The 23,302-nt window shown below is 50.6% G+C and overlaps 1 protein-coding gene across 1 annotated transcript in view; it reads left to right on the top strand.

Moving 5' to 3' along the window:
- The window catches only part of LOC135810260 (leucine-rich repeat-containing protein 15-like), a 342,979-nt gene that overhangs the window by 163,994 nt on the left and 155,683 nt on the right, over positions 1 to 23,302 (top strand). Inside the window, exon 13 of the mRNA XM_065323740.1 lies at positions 4,259 to 4,330. Within this exon, the coding sequence (XP_065179812.1) occupies positions 4,259 to 4,330 (72 nt within the window). The remainder of the gene's footprint in view (positions 1 to 4,258; positions 4,331 to 23,302) is intronic.

Genomic DNA, 23,302 nt, shown 5'->3' with positions numbered 1-23,302 from the left:
AGCAGTAGCTGAGCATAAGCTTGGCTGAGATCTAATTTGGAAAATACAGATCCACCAGATAATTGCGATAACAAATCACTCGGGTTGGGAATAGGATGCTGGTTAGCTTCAATGTGTTTGTTAATAGACACTTTAAAATCTGCACATAAGCGGATGGTGTTGTTTTTCTTTTTCACAACCACCACGGGGGTGCCCAATCAGCGGTAGAGACTGGCTTGATGATCCCCTTCCCCTCTAGACGCAACAACTCCGCTTCAACATTAGTGCGGACGGCGTATGGGACAGGATGAGAACGGCAACTCTTGGGGGTGGGTGACCCTTGAAGCTGGATCTTGGCAGACTGACCAAAGGGCCCTCTTGAAACACGGTAGGGAACTGACGCAATAGACTATCTAGCGACAATGTATGGACTTGTGCATTAGGAAAATTTGACCAGTCTATAATGACGTGGGACATCCAGTTTACCAGTCTATAATGACGTGGGACATCCAGTTTCGACCAAACAGGGGCTGACCACTACCCTCTACAACAACGATGGTGTCTCGAAACTGGTGAGACTCGTAACGTACATCGACAATGCATTCACCCAATACAGATAGGGAACTACCATCATACGAATGCAGAGATGCACGAGACTTATTCAGACAAACATTGGGAAACTGCTCCTTCCAAAAGAACTAGGGAATACTGAAACTTCAGCACCAGTGTCGACTTCAATCGGACAGACTACATCATTAACGCATACATCAATCATCATGGGAGGATGAGACATAGACTTAGGTTGACACTTATCTGTAGCTGACACATCGTCGGTGAGAGCACCAATGCTGAAGGAGTCGAACAGTGACTCTGGCTCGGACGAAATGTGGGACGTCGACTGCGAATTGCAGCAGGAAGCGAAATGCCCACGACGCTGACACTTGCTGCAGGTTTTGCCACGCGTTGGGCAACTTGGATCCCGACCGAAATGATCAGCCTTGCCACACCTAAAACAGAGACGCTCAGAGGAAGTAGAAGCAGAAACAGACACTCTCGCAGGTTTACGTGCACGATCCGTTTTACCTGACGACTTGAAATGTTGTTTCTGCTGTTTCTGCGACACAGAGTGCTTACGAGAGAGACCGTGGACTTCTGATGGTGTACTCATAGCAGCAGAGGAACCCATAGACGAAGCTTGTTGCTGGGTTGCCTCAAACAAAGCTGCAATCTCGAGACAGGTACCCAAAGTTAGTTTTGGATCTGATAACAACTTCTTTTTCAACTCGACATTCACAATGCATGACACCACATGGTCTCGGATCATGTCGTCACAAGCGGAACCAAAATTACACAAGCGGGCCTGGACGCGTAATCTTACAACAAACTGACTCACCGACTCATTCCTAGCAAAGGTCATCTGGCGCAGCACGTGACGCTCGTATACAGGATATGGCGCGGCCTTGAAATGTTCGTTCAGTTTCCGTAACGTAACCTTGCACTCGTGGTCATCCGCAGGCAGAGCCGACGCCTGTGGATCTTCGAGGTCTTCGAATAAGTCCTGAACCTGTGTTCCGGCAGTATGCAGCAATACATTTTTCAACCGTTTGTGAGGTGACAGCGCTGCCAACTTTGCTGTTGAACCCACTCCGATGACACGCGTTCGTTTGCTTGTCCCATACCATGCGGAAGATAATGCGTCGTAGAACTGGTCTATGAGCTCAGGCTCTTCCTTTGTACTTTGGGTTCGTGGGTCCATGTGCCACGACAAACCGAACTGGCAGTGATGAGTTTTTGGCTTGCGGAAACGATAGGTCGACACAGCCCACCAGATCCGGCAGTTTTTTATTTATTTTAGAAATGCACAGTTCAAATAGTTTTGAACTTTGAACCAGCGAAGCCAATTCCGTCATGGCTGTCGTCTGTCAGGCCAAAGCTCGCCAGCCTTTGAGTTTTACTAATACTTCTGACGAACGGATCCTTTGTTCTCAGCTCCTGAAGTCCACAGAAGTCGACCCGATACGTTTGCAAATAACGAGCGAGTTGTCTGGGTTTTGAGTTCGAAAACAGAGCATGAACATTGAACGTCGCTATACGAGCGTTTCTCAAAGCCATACGGGAAGGCTCGGAACGCGGAAACAAAGCACGGGTAGGCTGGCAGGCTCTGACAAAAAGGTTGGGAGATAATAAAGAATTCGAGTAATAGAGTGGGGGAGAGAAAGTTTGCTGAGCAGTCTGCCCAACACCAGGGACAATATGGTCTTAAGTTTATGTGCGAGTATGGTGTGATGTGTGACGTTTATAGTGTTGTGGATGCAAGAGTACGCAGTGGCAGAGTGTGAGAATTTGGTTCCGTCTGTGTGAGAGTGACTGTCAAGTAAATGCTGTATATGCGCAGTGCTAGTTTGGTCTGGGAATGAGAGTGTGATTAGTCCGTGGTCTGGTTGTCTTGGTCCTGGTCATGTGGTTTGTACCTATTGGTACCTGATTGGTCGTCAAGATTTGCATGCAGGCGAATCCTCCCGGTTTTCCTGGCAAAATCCAGGAAAATCAACTACTACAACATAACCGCAAACCATCATGGTACAAACGCCGGTAAAAACGCACAGTGATGCACATAGCGATGGCAGCTTAGCGCAAATCGATGAAGACAAAGAAACCCTTGGTTTGATGTTCTACTCTCTTCTCCAAGAGTTGGCGGATGGTAAATATCATGTCGGAGCATGATCTGCCACGGCGAAAGCTACACTGCGATTCCGGGAGGAATTCTTTGGCGAGAGACTGGAGGCGTAGCTGAATGACTCCTGCTAGTGCCTTGCCTACGACATCCAGCAAAGATATCCCACGCCAGTTATCGCACCTGGAGAGGTCACCTTTTTTTGGGTATTGGCACCGGTATGGCATCTACCCACTCCTGGGGGACACGACCCTCACGCCACACATCGCCAAATAGCCCATGAAGGCTGAGAAACAGCTGCTCGCCGCCAAATTTCAGCATTTCCGGGAGGATACCAGAGGCTCCAGCCGATTTCCCACTCTGGAGCTTGCCAATAGCACGACAAACTTCCTCCAGTGTAGGGGGACTAGCGAGATCTTGGTCTACCGGCAGTTGTGGGATGTAGTCCAGCGCACTAAGTGACCATGTGCTATGGATGTTCAGCACTCCAGAGAAATGTCTCTGAAAACGGTGACCCTGCTCTTCTGGTAACGCACACACACACATACACACACACACACACATGTCCTGTCCTGTACACACACACACACACACACACACAAACACATATTTATACACATACACACCCAGGCATCCGAACACATACACACACACAAGCATACACACACACAAATAACAGGTGCGTAGAGGCCCAATGCCATTCAGCAAATCGCAGATGCTTACGAACACCTTTTGGGTTACATTTTTCTCCTTTTCTGGTTTTCTGAGCTTGCATTAAATTTGTATTGCATTTTCATCCATTGTATTTCTTTTCCCCGTAAAAGAGTCTTCATACGCTATTCCCGGGGTCTCGTGGATTTCAAACAAATTCACGTTAAAGTCACATCTTTGTCTGATACAAAATGTTTCGGAAACTCCATGGAATCGCCTCGAATGTCCCGTTCTTCTTCTTCCAAAAATTACAGTGCGCAATCGCACTTCAAACTGTGCATAGCACTTTCAAGACCTGACCAGCCTAGCCTGCAAGATCTGCACTTTCAGGCGCGGGCGACGACTGATCGAACTGCACTGCAGGGTTGAACAGTATTGTACAGATCTGCAGTTTATGCCGTCAAACCTTTTTTTGCCGGGAAAGCTCTTTTTCGTGACATTCAGGGATTTTGAGAGAAATCCAGGGATTCTGTATGTCTTGTCAAGGGATAAAGATTTAGGTGGCTGGTCAGTATGGATTTGTATCCGCTCTATTATTTATTACTGCTTGTTCTTTGTGGTTTCTCCGTGTCCTTCCTGTTGTTGTTTCGTTTGACCTTCGTTTTCCATGCTCCTTCTGCACGTTTGTCATTTTTCTTAGCTTTGCAACAAACCTCATGCTTGACAATAGTAGAAAAATGACGGAGACTATATTTTACAGTGTTATATGTGAACTGCGCAACCTAACCCAGTTGCATATGAATCATGTTGTGGGTTAGGAGTCTAGGTTATTTCTGAAAACAAGGTCATGATTCGGCCTTTTAGATTAGAACTGCTATATCCTAGACTGGGTGTTTTGTGCACTACCCGGAACTAAGCAACAACAACATTGTCCTTGTGGCTTGTCGTTTGTAGAGATTTGTATAATAATCAGATCCAGACTTTAAGTGATGGTGTGTTCTCTGGTCTAACAAACCTCAAAACACTGTAAGTATTCTCAATTACGCCATTGAATGCAGGGAACAGTTGTAGAACTGTGTATTATATAGAGTACTGCCGAATACGTGATGAACAAACCTCTAATATCTGTGAGTATTATTATCTGCTGCACTGGATTGAAGGGAACAGTTGTAGACGCTGTGTGTGAAATGCTTTGTTATGAAGCCGAATACGTGATGAACAAACCTCTAATATCTGTGAGTATTATTATCTGCTGCACTGGATTGAAGGGAACAGTTGTAGACGCTGTGTGTGAAATGCTTTGTTATGAAGCCTCTGATGCTCGTAAGTGTCAGAAACGAACGAGCACACGGCACAAGGAAAACTATTGACTCTTAACGGAATATTTCCCTTGATGAAACATCATGACTCAGTCTAAGACCACCAGATAATTATAGCATGCAAATGACAGCGTACACAGTAAATCGCACACAGCGCATATAGCGTATACCATCAAGAGTACATAACCCCCCAGAGTGTGCAACGCCTGATCCAGCTGTGCATAGGGTCTTGGTCAAGCGGAATCGGATCTTTGCGTCATAATACCGTACACATCTGAGGGGAACCCGGGAAGTCGCGGGTACTCTCGGATCAAAAACAATGGTGCCCTGCCTCGAGACCGGCCTTGCGCTGGTGTGGAGCGTACGCATGACATCAGAAGGTCCGATTCCGCTCGACCAAGATCTTATGCAGAGCTTGATCGGCGTTGCACACTCTGGGGGGGGGGTATGTACTCTTGATACCATGCATGATGCATCAGCGGTACGGCGGAGTCGAAATACGACATTCAAGCGAATACCATGTCATCAGCGAGAACTTGTGGTTTTGTAACCCCCCCCCTCCCCAAAGGACTTCTCCGTGTCGTACAACAGCTCACAAGTCAAGTGATTCGGGGCTCACTACGTGTCATCTGCTGCTGCAATGGTGACCAAGGTGGAATATCAGTGCTCACCACTTCTGCCAACTCAATTGTTCCAAGCTCGTCTATGTAGGCTGTGAAAAATGACACGGTCACAGGCTTACTGTTTCGACACGTTGCAGACGCTGGACCAGACAACACACAACCTATCTCTGTGTTCCACACAGTCTCGCCTTCTCCTTTCCTTAGGCAGAGACTCCAGCTTCTTCTCGGCGTGTCCGACCCATATTGACATGCAATGCGCCGATATAGTGGGCTTTAGACCTGATCCTCCCACTGGTTTCTTGGCAGTATCACCCCGTCGTCCGTGTGCGACCTGGTGGTGAATTGAGAATTCGAGTCGGCAAGAATAGCGCAAGCACCCACATAGGGAGCAACACACACTTCCCCCATTATCGCCGAAGTCGCACAAACCTCTTCTTCACAATGTTGTACCATACAGCAAATGGTTAATCAGGCATGTCTTGTCAGGTCCGGTAATCTCTGGCATAACAGCAAGGAGCCCTGTGCGTGTTGTGTAGCGCACGCACAACAATTATTCACCACTACTACTGCGCACACAGCACTCACAACGGCGGACTGGAAGGTAAATAAAAGGACTGAAACTTGGAAATCAGTTATTTATCAGGGGAAGACAAACACCCTGTGTTATATGCTTCTACAATCATGGTTGAACTGTGATAAAGTCATCCTTTATACAATAAACCCTAAAAAACCAAAACATCAACTTCTTGATGGGTTTTACAATGGAATATCTCCTGGTAATCTTATCATTGAACAACCAGACAAGGTTTGTCCAGTGGAGGATCTCGATGATCAGGAAAATAAGGTGATAATTTTTGATGACATCAAGATTGATAAAACGAACATGACAAAATTGATGGAATACTTCAGTCTTTCTCGGAACAAGAAATGTAACTATATCTTTGTCAATCAATGATGTACCGAAATATGCCCGGAGAAATACCAAGTGTTTCCTGCTGTACAAGGGCTTAGACAACAGAGATGTCCAATGTCTAGCACATGATCACGGCGAGTCCGATAGGCCGTCTGTTTGGACCCGGTGATCCCTCCTCAAGTGTGTGGCGTCAGTGTTTGATCCGCTAGGTCTAGCAGCACCGGCAGTTGTGCCGGGAAAGATACTGCTACAGCAAGCCTGGAAAGTCGGAGGCGACTGGGATGATAAATTGCCTGATGGCATCGATGGCCTGATGGCATCGCAGCCACATGTGCGCAATGGTGGAGAGAGTTGGCCGAAGTGGTGAGCATTGACATACCTCGTTGGATTTGCTGCAATCTTTACACGCCGATTGCGCTTCATGCCTTCGCGGATACCAGTGAGAAAGCGTTTGGATGTTCTTTGTATGCAGTCGTCAATGGACAGTCGCACTTGGTATTTGCCAAGGCCAAAGCGTCACCCGTGTCTCCGCCCACGTTAGCCCGCCTTGAGTTACAAGCAGTATGTCTAGCGGCTCGCTACGCTGAGTTTGTGGTGAAGGAGCTGCGTGTGACCGTCACGCAAGTCTATGGCTGGACTGGCAGTCTCACTACCGTTCATTGGATCAGTAATCCATCGTACAAATGGAAAACATTTGTGGCTAACCGCGTCAGTCAAGTCCAAGAGATATCGTAGAATGTCGGCATTGTGTGGAACCATTGCCCGGGCCTTCACAACCCAGCAGATTTACCGTCGCGGGGAGTAGTGCACAGCAGATCCGTAGTCCGTTCTGGATGGGCGGACCAACCTGGATCACGGAGCCCAATGACTGGCCCACCGCATCCTCAACCGCAGCTACAGATGAGTCCAGTGTAGGAGTACGAGTGTCAGCCACCACCTGTAGTCGAGAATCTGATAAGGAATGGTGGCTCCGATTCAGTAAGTGGTCGAGAGCACAGGGCATGGTGACTCGGATGTTGCAGTGAAAGCACACTGAGCCTCGTGCTGAACTCTATTTTGCAGCAGACAACGTATTGTACCGCATCGTTCAAGCCGAATGTTTCGCTGAGGGTCTTGAGCTGATCAAGCAAGGTCAACCAGTGAGGCCTGGGTCGAAGGTGTATCAGCTTGCACCGTTTCTGGATAAGCATAGAGTGCTCAGAGCCGGGGGACGACTTCAGCACAGCGAGTTGGCGTATGGAGCCAAGCACCCAGTCCTGTTAGGCAAACATCATCTGACCGGCTGTTGGAGAAAATGGATGTTTAAAGGATGCACCAAGGTGTAGAAGGGGTCTTGTCGTTCATCCGTCAGACATTCTGGATTATCGGTGGTCGACGAGCGCTACGCAACATTACTCAGCGATGTGTTACATGTCGCCGCTACAAGGCTAAGGCGGCCTCAGAAGTCTTCCCGCCGCTGCCAGAAGACCGAGTTGTTCACGAGAAACCGTTCGCAACTACCGGCATCGACTATGCTGATCCGTTGTACGTGCGCAGAGGTGAGTCATCTCCGAAGGTATGGATAGCATTGTTTATGTGTGCCACCACCAGAGCAGTTCACTTGGAGGTGGTCGATAGTTTAAGTACTGAGTCATTCTTGATAGCATTTCGGAAGTTTGTCGCGAGACGTGGTTTGCCATCTCATATCAGATCTGACAACGCTACAACGTTCAAGGCGGCATCTGACAAACTGAGTGTGCCATGGATGTTCAATCCTCCTGCTGCACAATGGCATGGAGGCTTCTATGAGCGAATGGTTGAGTGCCTTGAAGAAGGTAATGGGAACAGCGTTTCTGAGGGTCCAGGAGCTTGAGACCCTCTTGCATGAGATTGAAGCAGTGGTGAATAGTCGTCCACTAACTTATGTGTCTGATAGCCTGGATGAGCCACCAGTAACCCCTGCAATGATGATGGGTAACATCTGGATATCGTCAAAGAAGCCAGCAGGTACCCTGGACGCTACGCAGATGTCAGCGAGATTGCGCTACCTCAGTCGGACACTGAAGCATGTCAAGTATCGTTGGGAGGTGGAGTACCTAAGTCAGCTGAACAAGCACCAACAGACCATGCCGCGCCCTTTCGCTGTGTGTGATGCAGTCTTTGGTCTCGATGATACCAAGCGCAAGCAGTTCTGGCGTTTAGGTCGGATCGTCGAGTTATTCCTCGGTTGAAATGGTAAGCGTCGTGTTGCCAAGGTTAAGTTGAGTACCAGGACCCTGTTGAGGCCGATCCAGAGATTATGGCCTTTAGAAGTATTGTCACAGGACGTGGCTCTTGGGCCTGCCGATGCCGCTCAATCTGCTATCGTCGCTCATTAGCCAGCGTCTGAACAGCCAGCGTCTGAACAGCCAGCACCATTACCACCACCATCATCACAGCTGCAGGGGATGACGCGTTCTGGGCGCGTAGTCAGAGCCCTGGATCGTTTTTGACTTGTGTGAATTGTTGTACGGCGGTGAGAAGCCCTTTGGTGGGGAGAATGTTGCAAACCACCAGTTCTCAAGTGGGAAAGGCCTTCGCGCTTATGGCATTGTATTCGTTGCAATGCTGTATTTCGACTCCCCCATACCGCTGATGTTGTGGCATGGTATACGCTATATGCGCTGTGTGCGGTTTGCAGTATACGCTGTCATGTCATATTTTATATGCGTACGTTTTGCATGTACGCTGTTTTTGCATGCTATAAATATCTGGTGTTATTAGTGTTCATTGTTAATTATTCGATGAAGTGAAATATACTGTGGAAGAGAAAAGAGTTGTCCTCATGCAATGTGGTCGTTCGATCCTGACAATTTAGAGAATCGCAGAGGGTTCATAACAACCATATGTTCGTGGATGCAAATCACGGTTTCAGTACACGGCCTCAAAACAACGTCAAATACATGTACTTCGAAATAACACTCAAACAACTACTAAGCGGCAAGTTACTCTTGGCGCTTATCTTCGCACTTGTTTTTTTCGGTATTCTGCTTGCGTTCTACCGCATAAAACCACTAATCATAACCTATACTTTGACCGTTTCATACATCGACATGACCACTCAAACCCACACAGGAGTTGAGAATGGTGCCTTTCAGTCTTTTCGACAGGAACTGCCAGCAACAGACACTTTCGTCAGCGCAATAGGATTTACAAGGACAGGCCTAGCAAACAGCATGATTTGGTAAATTAACCCACACCACTTCCACTGAAGTAGTTTCATAATAAGCTGCTGAAAAACCTTTCTCCCTTCCTTTGGCAGCGACTTCAGCTGCTTCTCTGTGTCTGCGACCGCTATCGCCATGCACTGAGCCTTGCCACTGATCGTTCCACTGGCTTCCTGGCAGTATCAACCCTGTCGTCCGTGTGCGATCTGGTAAGACCCGCCGTGCTCCTGAACCTGACGCAGAGACATCCCGTAGCACTGCCGTTCGACCAGGTCCGCATTGATCCTAGATCACCTTTTTTGCCATTGCTTCCAGCAAGGGGGCCATTTTACCTATAATAATAATAATTATAATATTAATGTATCGGCGTTATACTTGGTGTCCACCTCGCTATCTTCCATCTTATTACGAGTGTGGTCCACACCTCTACCTCTCGGCAAACACACACAACGGATTAGTGAAAAGACTCCTCTGACCGCTGCTTGCCTGTCAGCAACGCCTTTCACACTTTGTCTGGCGTCTTTCCGAGCGAGGCAAGCAAATCTCGTAGTTTCTGCAGCAAATACAGATCCTCCCCTCTGTGCTACCCGCTAGCGCGATACGCAATCGAAGCAGCCATTTGCTTTCTTCAAACTCGTTCTTGGAATAGGTGGCCTCAAACAGGCCGAAATAACGCTCCAGTGAATGCGTTTCAACATAATGAGGATATTTTCATCAACGGTTTACGCCCACCGCTGTGACTGGGAGCTTCCGCTGTACCTCCAATCGCACTCTCACTGGCAGCTTCACCATCACCCTCATACGCCTTGGCAAAGCGCTCGTTAATCTCTTTCAGATTTTTGTCAAACTCGGTGCTGAGCGCCTCCTCTTGCCGTCTGGCACTGCGCTCCTCACGCTGCTCGCACTGTCGGAGCCTCTGCTCTACATGTTCCTCCAACTTCTCGCCTTCCAATTCTAAACCCAATTCCATTGGCGATGACGATGGCCTCCAAATTACGTAGTGTCTTTGTCATGAGCGCTTCAATCCTGGCGTGGTCCCAAAATGTTGTGAACCCTTCTGATTTCTAAAAGTCAGGAACGAACGAGCACACGGCACGAGGACACCTATTTTCTCTTCCACAGTATTGTTCACTTGATTGAATATAATAAACTAACACTAAGATCACCAGCTATTTATAGCATGCAAATGACAGCGTATATCAGGAAAGCATACGCATATAAACATGACATAACAGTGTATACAGTAAAAACCGCACACAGCGCATATAGCGTATGCAATGCAGCAAACCTCAGCGGTACGGCGGAGTCGACATACAACATTGCAAAGAATACAGTGCCATAGACGCGAAGGCCTTTCCCACTTGAGAACCGGTGGTTTGTAAAACTCCTTATGCGACCTCATCATTTGTTGTTATAATAAGAAGTGAGATACAATCAAGAGTTGCCACAAACATCACATGTCCTTGCACAATACAGAACAAGAACACTTATGTGCGCTTACAATACAATAGTACTGTCAATACATGAAGTTATTACTCAATTTCAAATTTGAACTTAACGGAGAACATGAAGTTATTACTCACTATATTGTCCTAACAGCAAAGTCGATACATGAAAGGTCCACGATGGGAAAGAAGAAGGACTGGCATCATCATTACACTTTGAGAAGAATAATCCCACCGATTATCTAGAGCGGATTGACAATGTAATTCGAAATGGCATAGATAAACAGACAGTTTCCTTCGTGACTGATCAATATTGTCCTTGAAAGGTGTGCTAAACATACTTTCGCTATTGAAAAGGAATGTTGACATAATGTGGCAAGTGTCAACCTTTTTCTCGTGCGATCCTTTGGCTACGTCAAGTAGCATGGAACAGAACCGTAGACGAGAATCATGCAGTAGTTAAATCTACTCTGTGTGACATTGAATATGGCCAGCGTCGAACCATGACATCCGGCGATAGTCCTAATGTTGCGAAATTCCGTTCGACTATCATTTACGCACGTTGTTGTATTTGGTTCTTTTGTCGTAGAGTCCAGTGTCTGATGTCATAATACAATTATGTAGAGTCCAGTGTCTGATGTCATATATGGTCTAATAGTAATAATATAGGAATCGTTTGGCATACAAGAATCCGTACGCAGACTTATGACTGTCAGCATGGCTCAGTGGAGGGTTGACCGTTGGAACGGCACCAACACCTTGAGATCGGCGGCGATTCAGCACGGGATTTTCCAAGGGGACTCCATATCCCACTGCTGTTCGTCATCTGCCTCATTCGACTACTCCGTTCAGCTCTATACGGCCGCAACATCATCACATGCCATCAACACCTGGGCTGCGGCTTTGATATGGTGTACAGAACTATCACATGTCACATGTTGCACGTTGATACTATTAGTGTATTGTAGTTACGATTTGTGTACAGAACTGTCACATGCTGCAAGGGCAGTATTGTTAAGACCTGCTAGGTCGCTTGCAATATTGGTGCGGTGCGTATTACTGCTATGCATTTCGCGAGTGTAATATTTATTTGTTAGTCTGTTAGATCTGTTACATCACGAGTGCATATCTGTTACGTCTACGTCGACACATTTTACGATACAGTAATTGCTATGCGTGTTCGTACCACGACATGTTCACGAGCGGAATATCTTGTGAATCGTGCTAATTTATTATAAGTAGAATTGTTGACACACTAATTTGGTTGCAATGTACATGTACTTACTAGTACCTGATCCGTTGCATTATCGCCATCCGCGGCAACTCCGCTACGATCTACTTGGCGAAACTTACTCTCGCTGACAGGGTGTGCTGTCACCCTGTCGCTGGGTGCAAGCACCCCTTGACAGACACTGTTTTCCAATTCTTTAGTCTTTCACTTCAGCAGATTGCTAGTTTCTGTTTTGTTCTGCATTCAAATATTATTATTGCTTTTCTTTTTTGTTGCACCTGCACTCCGCGCTGCACGTGCACGCGGACTTTGGCAGTCGCCATAATTAGTATCTCTATGGCGACGATGATTCATGCATTTTCTGTACGCTGCATTTTCTCTCTATGCCACGTCGTTGTGTACATGCATGCGGCGCAAGCCAATGCACGCACGCGGGCACGTTTCGCTGAGGACAGCGATTTGGAGAGAGAGAGTTTGTCAAGTTTGAGAGAATGGTGGTTAGCTTCTTGCCCAGATCAGTGACAGTTGTGGTTGTTGTTTGCCTTTGCGTTTTCCGGGTTTCATTCTCTGCATTTTTAGTTGTGTTCCATGTCTGCATGTTGTTTTCCGAGTGTCAGTTCACTACACCAGAGTTCGAACAATTAGAATTTAATACAGTCTTCACCGAAAGGGAAAGAGTCCTAAACAACTGGTCCTTCGAGCCGGATCTCGGACTGAGCTTGTTCTGTAGAGTGTAGTAGTATGTAGACATTGTAGTAAAGTTATAGTGCTGTGGAACGTAAAGTTAGCATCATGTCCTCGGCGTCAGCTCCGCGTACGAGCCAACGCACAACCAAGGGTGTGCCACCATTGAGATATGGACACGAGGAGCCCGAACTCGCCGTGGCTGCGGATAAAAGGAGCTCGGTGTCCGCTGTCCCGTCCAGGGCCAGTAGCGGTTCTCAGCTCAAGGTCGAACTGAAAGCTACAGAGCTGGAAGCGGCGGAGGAGCTCGCCACCATGGAGTTAGATGCAAAGAAAAGGGAGATTGAACTCCGCAAGGACATTTGGGCCAAAAAGTTGGCGTTAGAGGAAGCAATAAAAACGGAGCAGCTGTCCCAGAGGAGTTCCCCGAGGCGGCGAGGGCATGGTTTGACTGCGGAGGCACTTGCCAAGTTTGACGATGCCTTGCAAAGATGTGGCAACACTCGTGTCGTCCCGGCCGCAAAGTGCGTATCATTGAGTTGTGTGGACCAGGGTCGTGTTGTCAAGCCACCAGTGCAAGCTGGTGCCGAAACCCGGGGATATGATAGCCTGACTGAACATACAGCAGCAGTGGATGGCGCGCGGAACATGGACTGGAGAAAGTTAGCCGCAAGGCAGTCAGCTGGCACGGCTGAGGCCTCCGACGATTCCGCAGTGTCATTTAGTCAGGCTCAGCAGCCAAGGCCAATCTGGCACTCAGCTGTGCGGCATCCAGGAGCTGCAGTGCAGCACACAATGGCAGTGCAGGACGGAAAGCGAGCCGTGCACCATCACCACGCTTCAGTGCATCAACCAGTAGCAGCTGCCTCGTACCTAGTGCGGCAGCAGCCAGTGCTCAATCAGCTACCTGTAACCGTTGCGGGTGCACTTAGCATGCCTCAGCCACAGCCGCCACCACAACAGTCACAACCGCAGCAAACGTACAGACCACAGCCTCGTCGAATCGTCGAACATCAGACGCTCCCACCCGACATGGCCCGCGTGCAGAAATGGGCAGACGGCATACCAGACGGTTGGCGCCAGGGCATCCGCCAGGCACAAATAAAACCGTTGGAGCTGCCAAAGTTTAATGGGGAAGAGAGCAGCTACATGAAGTGGCAGCAGCGTTTTTTGCGTCTGGTGGACGAGGACCCATATGTGTCCGACCACTACAAGATGGCTCGTCTTCGCGAAGCAGTGGCCGGTGGAGCAGCAGAAGATCTGATAGCGGACTTGCTGGACGGCGAGGGTGCGTACCAGTCCGCAATGGCTGAGCTGGATGCGTGGTATGGTGGCAGCCAGCGCGAGCTCGAGCGCCAGCAGAAAGAGCTGTATGCACTGCCACGCATTCAGCACGACAAAGACACCACCGCTCTGCAGACGCTCGCCATCAAGCTCCGCAACGTGCTGCTAAACATGCAGGCGGGCCACATCATGCCGGGAAGAGAGATGTACGTAACGGTAACACAGAAACTGCCCCGCAACCTTCTGCTGCGCTACATTGAGCGCTATGACGACGCCACTGGTAACGTTGATGACTTGTCCAGATGGCTGCTGGATAGAGTGCATCGCATGCGCCAGGTCGATGCTCGCATTGGGGACGTCCTGACGGTCAAAAAGCCGGAGAAAGCGGCTACAGGGCGTACGCAAGGCCACCACACCATGGCCACCGTTCCAGCAGCTAGCAGCAGAACAATGTCGGCCTCGGCACCAGAGCCACGAACAACGGTGTGCCCGGTGTGCCAGGGGCATCATGCCCTTGCTGTATGTGCTGAGCTGCGCAAGATGTCGGTGCGCGAGAGGTGGGGAGCGGTCAAGCCCCTGTACAGCGTTTGTACGAATTGCCTACAGACAGGGCATCGTTCAAATGACTGCTCTGCTAAGCCATGTGATGCGTGTGGACGAAAACATAACAGTTTGTTACATGTTTGGAAATCGGACAAGCCACACATTAATATCTCTACTACTGACGCCAAGGCCAGACACACAGCGGTCAGCAGTTCGACACAGGCAGCCAGGCAGCACACAGCATCGCCAACAGCCAGCGTGCCGTCAGCAGGTCCGGCACTGCACATCCTGCAAGAGCCAGCTGCGACTCTACGCGCGTCCGGTGGAATGGCGTTCATGACCGTGTCTGCCACACTAGTCAACAAGGACCGCCAGATGCAGGTGACCGCCCTGCTCGACTCAGCGTCATCAACGAGTTACGTCACCGAGTCTGTGGCCCAGGAGCTTGGACTTACGGGTCCTCAAGAGTCATTGCAGACCACAGTACTCGGAGGGAAGACAGTTAGTGGTACCCGACCGCACATCAATGTCGGTGTCCAGACTCAAGACGGCAGACTGGCCCAGTTTAGTGCGTGGGTGCTGCCAGCTGTAACGCCAATGAGTACGGTGGACTGGGCCCAGAACAGCGGCACGTGGGCAGGAAACATCGAATTCCAGCCGTTGCCGTCTCCCACAGTGGGCATTCTGCTCGGTCTGAATGCAGCAGAGCTGCACACGTCACTGGAGGAGCGCAGCGGCCACTCAGAGAGCGGACTGATTGCCCGGCGCACACCACTCGGTTGGGTGTGTTTCGGCTTCTTGGGGAACAACAGTACTGCACTGCAACATACCTGCATCGCCCTGTGCACTGAGGCTGGCGTACAAGAAGAAAGTAAGCTCGATGAGATCGTTCACAAGTTCTGGGAGACAGAAAAGGTGGGCACGGAAGCGGCAGCATCCAATGTCGAGACGCCATCGCCAGCTGATCGCCAGGCCGAGTTACACACCAACGACACTGTGCGGTATGAAGACGGGCGCTACACGATGTCCATTCCATGGGCGAGCAGCCAGTCACAGCCTCAGCTGACCTCCAACCGCATCATGGCCGAGCAGCGGTTGAGGTCCTTGGAGAAAGCACTGGACAAGCGACCAGCAGTGAAGAAGCAGTATCACGAGGTCATGAACAGTCATATTGAGAAAGGCTACGTAAGCATGGTACCTACTGAGCAAGCTGACGGAGAGGACCAATGGTATCTGCCGCACTTTCCGGTGGTACGCGACGATAAGAGTACCACGAAAGTCAGAATTGTCTTTGACGCAGCGGCAGAGTGCAACGGTGTCTCAATTAACGACGAGATGTTGACCGGTCCAGCGCTGCAAAACGACGTATCCTCTCTGCTGCTGCGCTTTTGGATGGAGCGAGTTGCTCTGGTAGCGGACATCGCTGAAATGTTCCCGCAAGTCGTTCTCGCAGAAAGTGACAGGAAATACCATCGTTTCCTGTGGAGGGTGGATGGAGAAGTCTGTGTGTTTGAGTGGAACCGGCTAGTGTTCGGCATAAAGGCATCCCCCTACCTGGCAGGCAAGGCGGTCAAGAAGACCCTGGAACACTTTGGTGACGGGTACTCTGCAGCAGCGGTGGAAGCCATCGACAAGTCCACGTATGTGGACGACCTGCTGAGCTCGGCTGCATCCGACGAAGCTGCGTGCAACACCCAGCAGCAAACGCAGTGTCTCCTAGCGCAGGGTGGGTTCCACTTGCGGAAGTGGTTATCGAACAGTGCAGCCGTCATGGAGTCCATCCCAGAGGCCGACCGTGCCAAGGAAGCGGTGTTAAACTTGGGTGAGCGAGATGCTCACAGCTGCCTACCAACAGTGAAGACACTCGGCGTCAGCTGGCATGCACAGTCCGACACGTTCACCTTCCGCTACCAGCAGACCAAGCAGAGCCCAACGAAGCGTTCAGTGCTGAGCGGGCTGTCGACTGTGTTCGACCCGAGAGGCCAGATCGCGCCATTCACTATCCGGGCACGCATCCTTTTCCAGGACTTGTGCCTACTCGGTGTTGGCTGGGATGAGCGACTCCCTAGCGCAGAGACGAAGAAATGGCAAGCCTGGTTCGGTGAGCTGCCAGGTCTCTCAGGAGTTCAGGCTCCACGCAGCTTCAAGGCACCAGGTGCACCAGAGAGCCAGCTGTCGGTTCACACCTTTGTTGACGCATCTGATCGAGCTATTGCCGCGTCAGCATACGTGCGTGCAGTGGACACTACCGGCAACGTCAGAGTAACTCTGGCAATGGCCAAGGCAAAGCCAGCTCCAATCCGTCGACAGAGCATCCCTCAACTTGAGCTACGTGGTGCGGTACTCGGTATCCGCGTGAGCCAGCACCTGGAGCAAGCCATCGGGATACCTATTAGCCAGCACACATTCTGGACAGACTCTATGAATGTGCTTGGCTGGATCCGCAACCACAGCAGGCGGTACAAGGTTGACATCGGTAACAGAGTATCACTCATCCAGGAAGTGACCAGCGTCAAGCAGTGGCACCACATCAGCGGCAAGAATAACCCAGCTGACAAAGCGACGCGTGGCCTACTAGCAGAGGACTTGGCCAACGACACGTTGTGGTGGAACGGTCCTGCCTTCCTCTCCAGCGCACCAGAGGATGACTGGCCCAAGCTTCCAGACTCTGTTCCGACAGCCGAATTACCTGGCCAGTTGAAGCGGATGATTGAGGCCACACTAGTCACGGTACCAGCAGAGGACGAGCAGCAAACTAGCCGACTCAACCCGGTCAACTTCAGCAGCTGGCTACGACTTGTGCGGGTCACCGCATGGTGCAAACGTTTTGCGGACAACTGCCGACACCGCCAGGCTCAGCCAGCAGACCCTACAGCGCAGCAGTCATCCAGCGCTACATCCAGCATCAGTGTCGCACGCGATGGCAGCCATCCGACTCGCAAGGCCTTGAAGCGAAGGCACGCCCTGCCAGCAGTAGAAGTGCCCGAGCTCTCAGTGAGCGAAGTTCGCAATGCTGAATTCCACTGGTTTGCCAACGCTCAGCAGGACTCTTACAGTGACGTCATCAAGGCCCAGCGCAGCGGTCAACCATTGCCCAAGGCGCATGCACTTAGCCATCTGATGCCAGAGTGGGATGGAGACGCGAAGCCAGGGCTTCTCCGCATGAACGGGCGCCTGAAAACCGCTCATCATTTGCCCAGTGGAGCCCGGCGACCCATCATCCTGCCAGGCAAGCACCCTGTTACGGCTCTACGTATTGCGCATGAGGATGTGAAGTGCAAGCATGTGGCTGGAAAGAACCACTTACTGGCAAACCTCAACGGCGAGTTCTGGGTTGTTGGTGGTCTCGGCGCTGTCAAGGCTCACCGACGTTCCTGCCCTGGCTGCAAGTTACAGTGGGCCAAGCCAGCTGAGCAGTTGATGGCGCCGTTGCCAAGCTTCAGAACAGCAGAACCTGTACGTGCGTTTCACCGAGCGGGCGTGGATTTCGCAGGGCCATTCCTGACGAAGCAAGGTCGTGGCAGGGTCAAGACCAAGCGCTATCTGTGCGTCTTCACCTGCCTCCAGTCAAGAGCAGTGCACCTGGAGATGGCATACTCCCTCGACACTGATGGTTTCCTGCTGGCTCTGAGTAGATTTGTGAAGCGACGCGGTCGACCGGCTCTGATTGTGTCGGACAACGGCACAAATTTCGTAGCTGCGGAAAAGGAGTTGCGAGATGTAGTCGAGCAGCTGAATTCCGGCAGAGTGAGCGCTGCACTCGCATCGGAGCACATCGAGTGGCGTTTCAACCCCCCACAGGTGCCCCATCATGGGGGCGTGTTTGAGTCGATGGTGAAGTGCGCCAAGCGTGCGTTGCGTGGAATCCTGGAGCACGGAGACTGCACAGACGAGGAGCTGAGTACGGCGTTCATAGTTGTGGAAGCATTCCTCAACACCAGGCCGCTCACGACGATAAGCTCAGATCCGAGTGACCTCACCCCACTCACGCCAAAGCATTTCCTCACCAGCCATGCCGACCTGTCGCTGGCACTTGAGGAACTGGCTGATCAAGCTGATCGCGTGAATCCAAGACATCGCTGGAAAGCAGTTCAGCGACTGAGTAAGGACGTCTGGGACAGGTGGCTGAAGGAGCTCGTCCCAGCGCTCAACCTGCGTCAACGATGGCGCAATCTGCACCGCAATGTACGTGTTGGTGAAGTAGTGCTATTCTTGGAACCTGGCACTCCAAGAGGGAAGTGGCCGCTCGCAAGAATACTGCAAGTGTACCCAGGCAAAGATGGCAACGTACGGGTGGTCGACATTCTCGTCCGCGGCAAGACCTACCGCCGACCAATCAATGTGCTCGTCCCACTGGAGGTGGATTCTGAGTAAGCCACCAGTACTGTGCTCGTTCTGCAAGAGGTGGATTCTGAGTATGCTGTGTTTGTATGAGCTCGTTCCGCAAGAGGTGGATTCTGAGTATGCTGTGTTAGTGTTAGTATTGTGCTCGTTCTGCAAGACGTGGATTCTGAGTATGCTGTGTTTGTATGAGCTCGTTCCGCAAGAGGTGGATTCTGAGTACGCTGTGTTAGTGTTAGTACTGTGCTCGTTCTGCAAGACGTGGATTCTGAGTATGCTGTGTTCGTATGAGCTCGTTCCGCAAGAGGTGGATTCTGAGTAAGTTATGTTATCTCTATTGCCTCACTCAATCACTGTTCGTGAGGGAGGGTGGTGATGTACAGAACTATCACATGTCACATGTTGCACGTTGATACTATTAGTGTATTGTAGTTACGATTTGTGTACAGAACTGTCACATGCTGCAAGGGCAGTATTGTTAAGACATGCTAGGTCGCTTGCAATATTGGTGCGGTGCGTATTACTGCTATGCATTTCGCGAGTGTAATATTTATTTGTTAGTCTGTTAGATCTGTTACATCACGAGTGCATATCTGTTACGTCTACGTCGACACATTTTACGATACAGTAATTGCTATGCGTGTTCGTACATTATCGCCATCCGCGGCAACTCCGCTACGATCTACTTGGCGAAACTTACTCTCGCTGACAGGGTGTGCTGTCACCCTGTCGCTGGGTGCAAGCACCCCTTGACAGACACTGTTTTCCAATTCTTTAGTCTTTCACTTCAGCAGATTGCTAGTTTCTGTTTTGTTCTGCATTCAAATATTATTATTGCTTTTCTTTTTTGTTGCACCTGCACTCCGCGCTGCACGTGCACGCGGACTTTGGCAGTCGCCATAATTAGTATCTCTATGGCGACGATGATTCATGCATTTTCTGTACGCTGCATTTTCTCTCTATGCCACGTCGTTGTGTACATGCATGCGGCGCAAGCCAATGCACGCACGCGGGCACGTTTCGCTGAGGACAGCGATTTGGAGAGAGAGAGTTTGTCAAGTTTGAGAGAATGGTGGTTAGCTTCTTGCCCAGATCAGTGACAGTTGTGGTTGTTGTTTGCCTTTGCGTTTTCCGGGTTTCATTCTCTGCATTTTAGTTGTGTTCCATGTCTGCATGTTGTTTTCCGAGTGTCAGTTCACTACACCAGAGTTCGAACAATTAGAATTTAATACAGTCTTCACCGAAAGGGAAAGAGTCCTAAACATATGGTATAGTGCTGGTATCTTGGCATGGACGCAGGACGAGTTAAAATCTGCTGACCGAAGAACGCGCATGCTTATATAGGGGTGTGTTCCCCGTCAGTTTAAAATTGCTAATGTGTCGCCGCTATTCAAAGGTGGTGGCCTTGACCCTTGTCAGCCTACTGCGTATCAACCTATTTCTCTACTACCAGTCGTTTCTCGCCTCCTCGAGAAGATCGTCAAAGCTCAGCTTACATCCTTTCTGACCGATCACAGTATTCTCCCTGACTCGCAGTTCGCGTACAGGAAGAACCACAGTACGGAGGACGCTCTTGTGCTTGCTGTCAATCGCTGGCTGAAAGCGAAGTATGAGCGCAAACTCACAGGTGTGATATTCGTGGATATGTCGAAGGCTTTCGACTGTGTCAAACACACCATCTTGGCACAGGAGCTATCCGACATTGGGGTCGGCGGTACTGTCCAGCTATGGTTCACTAGTTACCTGAGTGAGCGGCTTCAACGCGTAGTCGTGGGCGGAAATTGCTCGGAATACGTCGCATGCAGTCGAGGGGTGCCGCAAGGATCCGTCCTCGGCCCCCTCCTGTTCACACTATACATCCGTAACCTTCGATGCTGCTTGCCCCAGCAGGTCACAAACCAGGAATTTGCAGACGACATTGCAATTGAAGCCTCGGGCAGTTGCGAACATGTGTGCTCTTCTCTAAGCACAGCCATCACTGGCCTGTCGCAGTGGTTGGAGGACCGCGGACTAATGCTGAACCAAAAGAAAACGCAAGCTCTGTTGATTACCCCAAGAGGCCCAGCCCCTGACACAGATAACATTCGAATTCGCTGTGGGAATGCAGCCCTTGCAGTTGTGGAACAAGCGCGGTACCTGGGCGTAATGGTAGATGGGCAGCTCTCCTGGGAGCCTCACGTCAATCACACAATCCAGCAGGTGCGGAAGTCAGTAGGTGCGCTGTGGCGGAGCCGCCGAAGCCTCACCCTGGCGTCAAAGATCCTGTTTTACAGGTCGATGATCCAGGGTAGGTTGTCGTACGCTTCCAACGCCTTTTATCCGTCACTTCAAATTGGCAACATGGAGCCCCTCACACGTCTAACGAAGTGCGCTATCCGCGGCTTCTTCGGTCTGCCACCGTGGTCGCGCACGAGCCCGATCTTTGAACAGCTCCGCCTCACCACCCTGGAGGACATGTTTAACATTAACCTCCTCATCTTTGTCCGTCGTTGTCTGTTCTCCCGAGCTAGCTCCCTCTTCACCAGCTTCTTCGTGAGAGTTACTGGTGACCGCACTCGGGGAGCAGCACATCACCTCGTTCAAGTACCATTTTGGCCCGGTCCTGCGGGTCGAGCGACCATGCAGTTCATCGGCGCAGTCCTGTGGAACCAGCTCCCGCCTGATCTCCGTTTCGAGCCCAGCCACCTTCAGTTCTGTGCCCTGCTAAAAGCGCATCATGGCTCCGTTTAAATGCTTTTCGGCTAGTGTGTTTCTGTGGTATAGCGGACTGAAGAATAGTAAACGTGTTTTGCAATACCGTATTTTTCCGGTTGTAAGTCGACCTTTTACGACTTAAAATAGAAGGAGAAAGGGTGGGGGTCGACTTACAACCGGGATTCGACTTATAACCGGGAACTATTGGTGTACTAGCTGTGCTAGTACTTGTTAGCAACAATCCGAACTAGCGCACACACTGCACTGCATTGCTTTGTACTGCATTCAAGACTGACGTCATGCGCTTTGTTTTGCTGCGTAATCACAAATGGCACCAGCCCATTTTGCGGAAAAGAAAAACAAATCTTGCTTGCCCTGTTGTGCTCTTCCAGACAACGGATCGTGCTTCAGCAGTGTTTCTTTTCCTTTCGTAGCTTTGCTGCCAGCCCGAGTGTCACCTCGACACTGTATTTCTCCAGTATGGCTGACCTTACTGTCGACACTGTCAAGGCAATGCCTTGCCAAGCCCTCCGCGGCGAGCCTTCTCAGCGCGGCTTGAATCCGAAAGGAAACTGAGTAAAAGTATTTACAGCACCGTTTGCTGGCACAACTAGCCCTTGGTAGCTCCGGCCAGGAGAACCAGCAACATGACAGTGCGGACACGGCTCGCGAGCCCAGAAGCCCGACGTGCACCAATGCCTCCTCCGCCAGCTCAGGTGACGCGGGCTCAACGGATCTCTGCGCTCCCGTACGGGACGAGGTGTAGTCGGCTTGGTCGGCCGCCATTTTATTATTATCGGAGAGCATTGTGCCGCTCCTCACCCAAGGCCAAGGCAATGCGGCAGCTGCCGCCACCACGCCAGGTCAAGCTCCTGTAACCCACCCGACCAGCCACCTGCACCAGCTGTGCCCAAGGCTGTGCAAGAACGTATCTTGCGAGGGGAGTTCGTAGATTTTTCAAGTTTGTTGCCTGACATTCTTGCACACTTCCGGCCCAACATTCCGGCTGGTGCACAGCCCGAATAACAATAGCCAGCTAAATATCGTTGAGTCGGATGACGCGAAGCAGGTGCGTCGCAAGGTTCACGATAAATATACATGTAGCTACCCGGCTCGAGGCATGGACCACATACATGTCTGTTATCGCGGCTGCTGCCCTACACCGCACTGCTGAACTGCTGAACTGATTGCGTACCAGCAGTTGATCCCGACTGCTAACCGCCAGTTCTTCCCAAGCGCGTGGCTAGAGTACGACCGCCAGCTGCGGATGCTCGTGGCCCAGTATCCAGGCACGAAGAGGTTGGACACCATCGACGTGAACCTATGGCAGATAGCTGTCACAGGCCATGCACACCCAAAATGCGCTCAATGTAAGACGTTCCATCCAGGGGCGGTTTGTGTCCTTTTCGTCTCCAAGCCAGCAGCATTTACCTCCAGTGGTCGCAACCATACTAGCGACGGCCAAGAAATCTGCCGCAACTTCAATGGAGGTCGCTGTTCTTCATCGTCGTGCCGCTTCTCCCACACCTGCAGCCAGTGTGGCAAGGACCACCCATGCATCATGTGCAGCCAGCAGCAGCGCGGAGCCAATCGGCCACCCCGCCGCTCCTAGCAGAATGGCTACTGAATCGCTTGACTCGGTATGTAGCTTCTTTCCTATACACTCTGCAGACACCACACCGCTAGCTGACCACTTTGCCCGCCTGTTACGTAACCACTCAGATCAATCATGTGTT

Source organism: Sycon ciliatum, chromosome 2 (assembly GCF_964019385.1).
Source record: "Sycon ciliatum chromosome 2, ocSycCili1.1, whole genome shotgun sequence".
In the NCBI taxonomy this organism is placed as follows: domain Eukaryota; kingdom Metazoa; phylum Porifera; class Calcarea; order Leucosolenida; family Sycettidae; genus Sycon; species Sycon ciliatum.
Note: the sequence above shows the minus strand (reverse complement) of the source record. Positions and strands in the feature narration are given on the sequence as shown.